Source organism: Limulus polyphemus, unplaced genomic scaffold (genome assembly GCF_000517525.1).
Source record: "Limulus polyphemus unplaced genomic scaffold, Limulus_polyphemus-2.1.2 Scaffold40, whole genome shotgun sequence".
NCBI lineage: Eukaryota > Metazoa > Arthropoda > Merostomata > Xiphosura > Limulidae > Limulus > Limulus polyphemus.
In genome coordinates, this window is record NW_013665650.1 from 310,818 (window position 1) to 323,311 (window position 12,494).

The 12,494-nt window shown below is 34.0% G+C and overlaps 1 protein-coding gene across 1 annotated transcript in view; it reads right to left on the bottom strand.

Moving 5' to 3' along the window:
- LOC106461718 (dehydrogenase/reductase SDR family member 9-like) overlaps nucleotides 1–7,289 on the bottom strand; it is a 22,079-nt gene extending 14,790 nt beyond the window's left edge. The window contains exon 1 of the mRNA XM_022388762.1: nucleotides 6,763–7,289. Coding sequence (XP_022244470.1) covers nucleotides 6,763–7,144 — 382 coding nt within the window. The 5' untranslated portion in view covers nucleotides 7,145–7,289. The remainder of the gene's footprint in view (nucleotides 1–6,762) is intronic.
- Nucleotides 7,290–12,494: the final 5,205 nt, after the last annotated feature.

The window sequence follows — 12,494 nt, forward strand, 5'->3', positions numbered from 1 at the left end:
GTATCGAAAATAAACTTAAGTTAAATATAAACTAGTGTATTGTAGTACGTAGCAATAAGGGCGTATAGGTATTTGGATAACTATATATAGAAATACTGAATACAAGACAAGGGATATTATTGTTTCACTGTATAGTATCACTTGTAAGGCTCATTTAGAGTACTGTGTACAGTTTTTGGGTTCCCTTCTTCAAGAAGGACATTGAATTGTTGGAGAAGGTTCAAAGAAGAGCCATTAGGATGATACCTTGGATGGTGGGATTGTCCTGTGAGGTGAGACTTAAATCTCAACTTGTTTTCTCTGGAGAGGAAAAGGGTCAGAGGGGACTTGATTGAAGCGTTTAAGATCATTTAGGGTATTGATAATATAGATCCATCAAACGTTTTTGTGTTTAGCAGTGAAAACAATAGGACAAGGGAACATAAGTTCATATTTTGCAGCGTGGGAGTCATCTGCAGTTTAGACAGTATTACTTTCCAAACAGAGTGGTTGGCTTTTGGAATGAGCTACCTTCAAGGGTGGTGGAGGTAGAAAATTTAATTGAGTTCAAGAAAAGATTGGGTGAATACATGAGTAGTGAGGGGTGATTATAGTTGGGAGCTGGAAGGGACATCCTCGATGAGCTAATAAGCTCTCCTTTTTGTCCCTTTAAAATTTTATGAATTTATGATAGAAAAAATTAACGAAGTAGGCTTGGCTGAGATGTTGGACAACCCCCCTTGAGAGGTTCTACGGAGGAAGTTTTATTACACCATGCCCATTCCTACCTTATTTCCACACTTTCTGGTGCACCCATTTATATACTTTCACTTTTTAATATATATATTTTTTTCAATTGTGTTATCAGGTGTACGCCAGACTGATTTAATTAAAACTAAAATGACACGTTAGTAATTAACTTTAGCAATAATGAAACTAAAGTCTAAACTAATACATTAATTTAGAAAGATTAATAATATTTAGCAGACCAGTCCTAATATTTGGGAATAAAAAATAGATTAAAAAAAAGAGCTCAAAAATCGAAATGATTGATACTGGAACCCAAATAGCCTGTCACCATACACTATTGCCATCTATGATTTTCTCGAGAAAACACATTGAAATTTTATTAGTTTTCCACTTGGGGTGAAAATTAAAGTGGTAAAAGTTTGTTTTGTTTGTTTTGAATTTCGTGCAAAGATAGACGAGGGCGTTAGCGGTTCCTAAGTTGTTAGTGAAAGACAAAAGGGAAGGCGGCTAGTCATCACCACCCACCGCCAACTCTTGAGCTACTCTTTTACCAACGAATAGTGGTATTGATTGTCACATTATAACGCCCTCACAGCTGAAAGGGCGAGCATGTTTGGTAGGCCGGGGAGTCGAACCCGCGACCCTCAGATTGCGAGTCAAACGCCCTTACCATTTGGTCACTCCGGACTGTGGAAAAAGTAATAAGAAATATTTGATAAGAGATTAAAATCCAATCTAAACTGGAAAACCACTCTTAGATCAAAGAAATATGTGTACATATGACCTTCTTAGCAACTTAGCCAAATATGCCAATAATTGTGCAAATTAGCATGCTCGTTTCTCAAATTCTGTCTTGTAATCGAAAGTCTCATCGTGAATGATCGACTTAAAAAGTTAAACCATAATAAGCCATGAAATAGAAGCCTTCAATAACTTTCAACTTATTGATGCAATAGAGGATAATGACATTTATGAAAACTAAATTGAAAAAATACTAAATTTCCTTGTAAACACTAAGAATACCTATTGAAGTATTTTTGAAAGATATACAGTTTCTTGCTTACGAACTAATTAAACAGTTATTAATTATGAATTTGCGACAGAAATATTTGACTTGTATAATTTCGTTGTGAAATCCACAATCTTGACATCAAGGTTCAGAATATTTTAGACAAGTATGAGTTATTCTTTGCAGGGTTTATAAATTTATATTAATAAACCAGCTTCAGTTGTCCCTGCCCGACTTTATAACTACTGAAAATATTTGAACATAAGCTACTTTTCTTTTAATCTGGAAATCATTGTGCAAAGTAGAGTACTCACATCAAGTTTTTGTAATCTCTGTAATAAACTATAAAGTTTGATTTTATCAATATTTTGTGTGTTATCATTAAGTGCTAAAATCATTTAGTTAAATCCTCTGCCTAAATAGTATTATTGTTCTAAGTTTGTTGCGTTTCATATTTTACTTTTTAGGTCTAGCATGGCCTGGTGGTTAGATGATCGACTCGCAATCTGCGGGTCGCGGGTTCGAATCCCCGTCCCACCAAACATGCTCGCCCTTTCAGCCGTGGAGGCGTCAATCCCACTATTGTTGGTAAAAGAATAGCCCAAGAGTTAGTTTAGATACGCATAACACTTTTGCTTTAGCTTAACTAAATTTTAATTATGATTTTTAGGATTTAAACCTATTCTACTATTTATAGTTTATAAATTACATTAAGTTTGTTTTTTCCACACTGATATAAAATATTTTGTGATAGTACTGACAAATAGCAAGAAAAGTCTGAATCTTACATTTTGAATGGCTTTATTACTTTACAGCTTTAGCGCCATCTGAACAGAAATAAACAACCTTTTATTATAAGTTAATTCCAAGAATCTGGTTTAATTTTGGCGAGTCTTTCAGGAACTAATTTGAATTTGTTGCCTATGTTAGAGATATTAACAGAAGAATAATTTCCGGATAAATCTTTTTTTTTCAATGCTATAAGGAATATTTTGAAAAATCACTTAAACATGAATGTAACAATTTCCCAAGTGCCCTTGAATATGTCTGACAACGAAACAGCCTGCCAAGTGCTCTTAAATCTTTCTAACAATAGAACAGCCTGCCCATTGCCCTTGACTCTTAATAACAACGGAACAGTCTCCCAAGGGCACTTGTGTCTAGTAATAGAACAGCCTGCCAAATGCCCTTAAATTTTGATAACAAAGTAACAGCTTGCCAAGTGTTCTTAAACCTTTCTAACAACAGAACAGCCTAACAAATGCCCTTGTATCTTTATAACAATGGAACAGCCTGCTAAGTGCTCTTAAACCTGTCTAACAACGAAACAGTCTGCCAAGTGCTATTGAACCTGTTTAGAAACAGAACAACCTGCCATGTGCCCTTGAATTTTTTTTGACAATGAAACAGCCTGTCACGTTCCCTTGAACCTTTAACAACGGAACCATCTGCCAAGTGTCATTGAACCTTTCTAACAACGAAACAGCTTGACAAGTGCTAAGTGCCTTAAACCTTTCTGACAACTGAATTGAGGAATGACAAAGTCTAATCACATCCGCCACCGAAGGTGGACTGAGGTTATGTTTCATCCTTGTGTGTGTGTGTGTGTGTGTGTGTGTGTCAGCACGATTTATCAAAAATAGATGAATTGATTTGGACGAGAGTTGGTGTATATTTGGCTCATCAGTGTTGGTTGTAAGAGCGAAGCAACTAAATAAAGTAGGCCTCATATATTCACAACTATACATGTAAACGAATCAAGATTTGAAATTGGTGATGCCAAGTTTGTTTATTTCACTTCTAAACCAAAAACAATTTTCTTAATATAAAGGTGTTAAACGTAAATTGGATCTAACGACAAGGTTCATGTACAATTATTAGGTCTCGTTTGAATCTAGGGAGTTATGTTCTACTTGCAGTCTTAAATACCAGCGAAACAAATAAATTTGTAGCTGAGCTTCCTAAGGTTATATTGTAGAGAAATTTACACATTTAAAGTATAGTTATATTCTAAACTCGTCTGGGTTGCTGCTATTGCCATGACAATTTCTCAGTTTTACAATTAAGTCCAGGTTGTGTAGCAGATATCTTCCCTTAGAGTTGGTTGTAATGAAACGTATAATTTTTTCACTCTAACTAGTCGTACCTTTTTAATGAAATTATTAGTTACTATCTTGAGCTTTCGTTTTGTATGTGTTTACTATTTTGGTCTGTGTTTGTTTTTTAAAGTTAGCTCTGGTATTAGTGTTTAAAGCTATTTTCGAAAAAGTGTACTATCTTTAGAGGACATAATATACACATTATTTGGCTAACAATTCATGTTTTAGTATTTGATTTAAATTCTTAATCTCAGTTGATACCAACACAGTGCCGTTTGTGGTCCAATTGGCACACCTAAAGGTGCCAAGTACTTTTATTAACTTGTCATTCAGGTTTTGTGCATTTGTAAATCGATAAGAGGCATACGACAGAAATGTTTAGTAATACGCGCTCGCGCGTGTGTTTTGTTCCAAATATGTGCCAACGAAGCTGAATACTATTTAGTGACAGATTCGACCAAGAATGATTTAATATGGTTATTTATTGCGGTTTTTCTTGACATTGCTTAAAGTTATAAGTTAAACTTTGGTTTTAACGCTTAATGCATTCCTTCTATTGACAAGTTTAATCAACTCTTCCTGGGTGCTACCAATGAAGAAAGTGGAACGGTTTTAAACCCATGAAGCATCACAATAGAATAGTGTGTGATGATTATCAGTTTCTTGACCTCTTCCTTGTTTGTAAGTGGATGAGTGTGAAAATATTTTTTTCTCTTTCTTCCGAGATAACTGTTACTTTTGTTTAACATTATTCATGAAAATTTACAATTTGATTTAAACTTTTGGGTAATGGGAGAACCACTGAATTAATATTTTTACCAGCTTGCGCAGGTGTATAAAAAGAAACATGCACACAGCGTTGCCTTGAAACCGTAACGTTATTACAAATTACATTAAAAGTGTGCGTTTCATGTCAGAGTATTCATTTACTCGTCGTTCAGTAAGGTTTTCACTACTATTAATGTTAACACGCGAACAAAATGTCATATTCAACTTTATGTGGTGCACGTAAATAGAGGGAGAGCATAGTGAACACTTGATGCGACTTGAGTTGATAATGCAGTGCTATAAGATGAAATGAAGTGTCTTGGTCACCTTACAGTGTTACATACGATTTTGTCTCACAAATAGAACTGTACCAAATGGCAAAGCTGTAGATTGTATGATTCTCCAACCATCTCTGCTTTCATACTCAAATACTGGATCAGTCCTGCATTTTGGTTCTGAGATGATGGCTGTGGATTTATTTCCAAATTACCATTTGGGTAGCCTTTTGGATAAATAGATTAGAGTATTAGGATTAGGCAGGATTAGAGTAAATTAATCTACATGCCTTTTTTTTACCATTTTTATAAGCTATATTTTTGTGTGCCAGAAATACAAAGCATGGAGCGCGCATATACCCGATTATATTTTATTACTCATCAGGATTTTTACCGGCCTACCCTCAAATTGAAATTCTTTTAGGCTGGATTAGTACAAATTGATCTATGAGACCTTGGACATAGTAAAATATATCGATTGAAAGGGTTTGATCTTCTGAGTCCAAAACTGTAATTAGGACTCAAATCAGTCAAGAGATGATAGAGCTATGAGCTGAAAGTTTGTTTTTGAAAAACTCAGAGCCATTCTAATTTGCACGAGCCGCTATGCCGTGGCTAAAAAAAACTGACAGGTTTTGTGTTGTACTTACATTTTAGTAGTATGCAACAGTTTAGGGAGGCAGCGAGCCCGGTCCCTGATAAGTAAAAGGTTGAGACACACTCGAATAGGCTACAGATCTTTAATTAATAGAAGAATAAGCGAAACCACGCCGAAAATTGTATTTTACTAAGAAAAAATCATTGTAAAGAGAACTGTGGAATGCAACTCAATAAGCCCGTGAGTCACCTGTAAATGCTACAAGAATCCAGTTGAAAGCCTGTTATATAATAATATGCATGTAAAAAGTGTGCAGAAATAAAATATACATAATAATTCTCACCTTTTCTAAATAATCCGCAACTTGTAAGTTATTTTAGAAGACCTTCAATTTTCAAAATATCATGTTTCAATCGTTACAGGTTTAGACGTGAATGTATTCAAATAACACACCTTAGGGGACATATTCAATTAACACAATTTAGGGAACATGCTTCCTGATGATTTGTATCAGGATAGGTAATTTCTTATCTGATACAGTGTTTTCTTCAATTACATTATTGCATAAATTTATTCAACTAGTGTTTTTGTAATGAAATTTAACTATTGTTATCAGGATTGGCAATTCCTATTCAGATTGAGTATTTCTTTGTTCTAGAACTACATTATTGTGTAAATTTATTTAACTAATGTTTCGTAATGAAATTTATTGTTATCAGGATAGGAACCCCTATTCAGATTGATATATATTTTGTTTTGAATTACGTTGTGTAAATTTATTCAACTAGTGTTTTGTAATGAAATTTAACTATTGTACGATAAATATGAATTCTATCATACTTTTGCATTGGTTTCGTAGTGGCTTTTTTATATAACTATTGTGTTTTAATTAGTAATAGTATGCCAACTAATTCTATACCGATATTACATGGAACATAATAAACGCGTAGTATTAAATACTTAAATTTTAATATACGCAATTTCAGGTTGCATATTTACAGTCCAAACTATCCGACACCCCTCATTTTAAAGTGTGCCCTTTTTTAACTTTAGCTGCTCTAGTTTAACCTTGCACACTAATTTACTTCATACCTTTCAGGAAACGGTGTAATAAATATTTTTCAAATAATGTTGAATAACATTTTTTAAAGACAAATTGTAACTGGGCAACATAATTAGCCACAGATTGTTCAACTATTGTGAAATGACACGATTAAAAGTATCCTCATAAGACAAACAAATAACTGTTGTATTATTCATAATAATAATAAAAAATGAGAGAACCTGTTATTCCTGGAGGCAACCTTTCTTGAACAAACCTTGCAGCGTTTTTTACCTCTTCGTTGTTGGTGACATCCAACTGAACAAGTTGAAGATTTCTTGAGGCTTTAGCCTGCAAACGCAAAGCACGATCTTCTTGAGGGTTACGAAAACCAGCAAAAACATGAAAACCCAATCTGTCAAGTCGTCTAGCACATTCCCAACCAAATCCAGAATCACAGTCTGTTATCAACACAGCGCTGTCATTAACCTTTCTTTTCTTGATTTTTCCATTCCAAACGTAATTAAGAAGTATCGTTGACATAACTGTTACAACGACGATTGCTGGAAAATTTTTAACTACGTAAGTTTCACGAAGAGACTCTGGTATTTTGATTTCTGACATTATGAATATCTTATAAAATTCTACTATCACTCACACTCAGGTGGTATTTAACAAGTACACTTGACAACTTCTAAGTCCAAGCATCCACCATACTGCTTCATAGTTTTCGTTGTCCCACCTCCGTCTCTGTAAAATGAGAGTTAATCACGTGACGCACAGTTAAATCGGAAATATCCCTAACGAGGCAGCAGCAGCAGTACACTTTGAACATTGATAAGATATTCTTCTGACGTAAACTTGCCTCTTTTGTCATAGAAAAGTGCTTCTACGCAGCACCTAAGATTTCACGTTTGTATTGTATGTGTGGTTGTTTACGATTTACCTCTGTACTCTCCCTTTCAGCAGTAGCAACTACATTTCTCAGTAAGACAAAGACATGGGTATAGGTCATTCTGATAGTTTCAAAATTAGTAGATGAAACATACATACGAAATAACCGTCCATTTAAACTATCCTGTTAAAATTACTCTGATACATTTATATGTACCACTCTAGTAACAATGTATGCAATAAAACTACTAAACTATGTCCAGATATTTTGAGATTTACGGGATTTTCTAACGTACCATCTCATTATCTTATTTTTGTCAAATAGTTAGTTTAATTGTATCTAGACGGGTTAGTCCTTCTACGTTTGAAAATGGCATTTATCTAAACCTTATTATCATACATGATAGCATATTTAATCTGTGTGCATGTGTGTGAGTCAAAGTGTGAATGCCACGACCTTTTGTAGAGTGTCATTGTATTATTTATTTGATGTCAGAGTTATCAGCTATTCATTTTACACTACATAGTTGGCTTGTGGTAGAAGAAAGTAAGTAATGAAAAAAAAAAACTACAGATTTTGGAGGTTTTAGAGGTTAAGCAAACTGTACGATGGATTTTTTATTCTTCACATAAACATCACTTTACACTCCGACTTGTCCGAGTCAGACTGACATCATCAATTCACACACAAATCTTGAGTACAAATACTTTTGTGACACATCTGAGTTTTGTGTACAACAGACTTGTACATTTTACTAAAACCTTGCCACATTTCATGTAGAAACATGTAGTAAATTTGGAATTATACATAATATTCCTTCTTTAATGCGGGATCGGTTCAAGGAATCAACCTCGTGCACCTTCGGTTAACCAACTTCTGTGGTCAGCTAGTTTAGAAACTAATACATAATGCAAATGAATTAATTTGTGCTTCCCGAATATTAGAAGTAAATAATGAACTCGGAAATATTGTGAATTTTACGTCTTTCCTTATAAAAGGAGGAATATTTTTGTAAAAACTAGAGTTACAAGATTTTTTGAACTCTAATTTGTTTCCTCAATTTATCGATCCTCTAGCCTTTTCAACAATCAGGCTGTCTGACAGTTATATGATAAACTATATGTTCTTATCATATAGAAGCTTTGTGGAATATATTACAGATTGTTAAGCAACTTTATGATTTAAGGATAAATGAGCGATATTACTTACTTACTTCTATCACCCTTTAGTCTAATCAATAGGCTATAAAAACATTTAATGGTCGCTACTATTGATAAAAATATAAATAATTGATAAATAATATTTATTGTAGAATGCGTAAAATTTCGAATTGAAAGTTTAAGGTATCTCAATTTAATTTTTTTTCTTAGGAGTTTGCTAGAAATTAGTTTTTGCAAATATTTCAATTTATTTTATAGTTTTCAATAATAATATTTCCCATTGCCGCCTTTTAGCAGGCACACTCTTCGTTCTTTAGAATTCTGGTCCTCAATAGGCGACCTGTAGACTATAACCGGCCTAAGAAACCTTTATTTCTGGTCTGCAACACCCCTTTACTAAAGGTTACTTGAGAGCAGTGTAGTACAAAGGTTTTGTTTATATTCAATGATTAAATATGCAACAAGCTAACCATTGATAAAGTTGCATTTCCTTCTTTAAGTGCCTTTTTGATATTATTATTAAATAAAGCTGTATATCATGCCACCAACACCTACCTTACCCGCTCCGTTACTCTCCTGGTTATTAACCACGGCATAGCAGCTCATACCAGTGCTCTGAGTTTAACTGTTTTTTTTTTTTCAAGTACAAACCTATAGCTCGTAGCTCCATCTCTTGACCGATTTAAGATCTAATTACAGCCTCGGCTATTGAGAATTCCGTCTTGTTATAATTAAATAGCATAAAAAAGGAGAGAGAATATGAACTTCATAATATTCAGAATAATATTTATGGACGTTTAAGAAATTGTTCTCCTAGAAATATCTTCAAGCGATGGTTACGAAGTTGTTTTGTCTGTGATTTCTCAGACACTGTTTAAAATTCATCATAACTTTCAGCAATAACACTGAAGTTCACCAAAGAATCCCATATTCTATAAAACCAGATAATGATACATTAGCAATATCTATCTTCAAAAAATACATATGTCTAGTTATTTAAAAGTATATTTGGCTATCAAAGTACAGCAAAATCTTGCCGATCAATTCGCCGTGAGGGTAGGCAAGTAACGCATCAGTTACGTTTCCAAACTTTCTCAGCTCAGAACCCCATCAGAAAATTCCACATACTGACTGAGACCCCCACACTCAATGAATCAATAAATACTGAGCATCTTAACAGTACTCAATGTTTTGTGTATTTGCTACGAGTCCTCTTGACACTTTTCCTGTCGTATCCTTGGAGTTGGCGGAGTCCAGTTTGGTACCCCCTGACTTAAGAAGTATAAATACTCTCTTATGATGATTTAATAAATCAAATAAACTTGAATTTTAGGTTTTTCTGAAATATATATTTCTCTTTGGTTAAGAATATTTTTCTTATTAATTTGATAACTGATAAGTTATTAAAGATCGATTTTGTCTTCACAATCAAAATACAGTACATCTACATCATTAACTTCGGTGAATTTTGAACTCTTGTTTATTTTCGTGAGATATATTTATCCCTTAAATACACACAGACCGGAATAAGGTTTACAAGTGATAACATTCTATGAAGAGTTTAAGGGAAACGCCACTTGAGGAAACTTCCGCTTTTTTACAGGAACAGAAAGCTATCACTAATTAACGCTGTATTTCCCGGGAGACCTAATCTAAAGTATTATTTGACAAACGTCGTGTGTGTGTGTCTATTTATAACTAGCGAACCGCTGTACCTATTGTTACCAAACCTGACATGTACCCCCCTCCCCTCCGGGGATGGCTTAAAGTTGTCGACGTTCGGATTTAACCTACCCTTTCACGTTTAACGATACAACTTTTTATTCTGTTCTTTCTTTGGATTTTCTCAATTGAACATGTAGTAGCAAGTAATTTTAGTTTTCTAAGATGTAATGTTTACTGGGAATGGAAGATGATGCAGAAAAAACTGAATGTAAGCACAACATCACATTCGTTTAGACAGTTTTGGTAATACTACTGGTGCTGCAGTTTTTAGTGTTACAGAGTTCTTTCATTTGACTGCAGAGTCTTCTCGTGGTTGATCCAATATATCCCTGGTTGCACCTCGGGCAAGTGAACTCGTATATCACTAGCTAGGTTTCAATGGATGTTGTTTGTCTTTAAAGTTGAGCAACGCTTTTAACCTAGATTCTGTTTTAATGAAACATTTTAACTGAACATGTGGGTTGAATGTTTGTTTGTTTATTTCATATTGTCGCGCAAAACTACAAACAAGCTATCTGCACATAACTGTTTCTAATCTTGAAAAAGATAGTTTAGAAGGATTTCACTAATCAACATCACACTTTGTCAATTCCTCGACTACTTTTATCTGGTCGAATATTAGGATTTTACCGTCACTCTTATAACGCATCCACGGCTCGAAAGTCCGAAGTTCGTTTCTGTGGCGATAGATCGTGAACAAGTGAGGCAAAATTAACCTTATTTGTGGCTACTTAAAAGCAACTCGGACAATTTAAGTTACTTTGAGCAGTTTCTGCGGTTTAGCTGAAGTCAGAATAAATAGATTATTGCGTTCTGGAAAGCCAAAACGCAGAACATTATAATAGTCAAGCTAAAGGAAAATCTTGAAACCGTTTTAATGTTATCAGTTGAAAAGATCAGAATCAAGAAAAGTTGCCGCAGCAATTTTCTGTGATCGAGAGTAGGTACAATAACTACAAGTTAACAATGATGTCTTAAGTAAGTGACAAGAACATGAAGTCGTCTCATATGACAATCAAGAGCAACAATAACATAAGTAACAGACGAAACAAGAGCAAGAATAACATAAGTAACAGACGAAACAAGAGCAAGAATAACATAAGTAACAAACAAAAGCAAGAGCAACAATAACATAAGTAAACAAACAAATACAAGAGAAACAATAACATAAGTAACAAACAAAAACAAGAGCAACAATAACATAAGTAACAGACCAAACAAGAGCAACTATTTGAAACTTTCCAATGTTATCACAAGTAGCATGCAAAATACAATAACAACAATCAAACATTTCCGACGTTGCTTCAAATGTCTTACAAACTAAAGGGAATCTTCAATAGCTGCGGCACTTGAAATTCTTTTATGCAGGAATAGAATAAATTAATCTATGATACCTTTATTTTCCTTGTCATTAGCTATATTTTTGCGCGCCAGCAATACCAATCGTTGGGCGTGCACATGCCCGATTCGATTTTATTACTCATCAGGATCTCTATTAGCCTACCCTCAAATTGAAATTCTTTTAGGTTGGATTAGAGTAAATTAAGCTATGAGACCTTGGGCGTGGCCAGATACATCAATTAAAAGGGTTTTACCTCCTGAGCCCAAAATTGTAATTAGATCTCAAATCGGTCAAAGATGAGAAGCTACAAGCTAAAAGTTTGTATTTGAAAAACGAAAACAAAAAACTCAAAGCCATTCTATGAGTCATCATGCATCGGCTAAAAACAATAGCAACAAGAAAATGTTGCTACCGTCATGACTGATAACAAACATTTGTTTTTAATATTTACATCTACAACATACGTACACATTCTATCAAGTTAGTCCGTTTGTATCTTTTAGTCTATATTCGATCTGGATGGAGGCTCCTACCTCTAAAATTGTAACCCTCAATGTTTTCTGTCTGTTTCGTCAAAACTTTTGAAAGAAGAAAAACTAAGATTTGTTTATATCAACTATTATGCTTTCCAAGAACATAGGCGAAGCCTCATTGTTTCAAAACAAGTTGGCGGGAAAACTGAAACGAGAAAATGATAAACTTTCAAGCTATAAACATTCAAAATCTTAAGTGAAGAAGAACTGCAGTTCTTAAAATAATATGATTGATTTCTGCAGTTCTTAGAATTATATGATTGATTTCTGTTGTTCTTAGAATTATATGATTGATTTCTGTAGTTCTGAGAATTATATT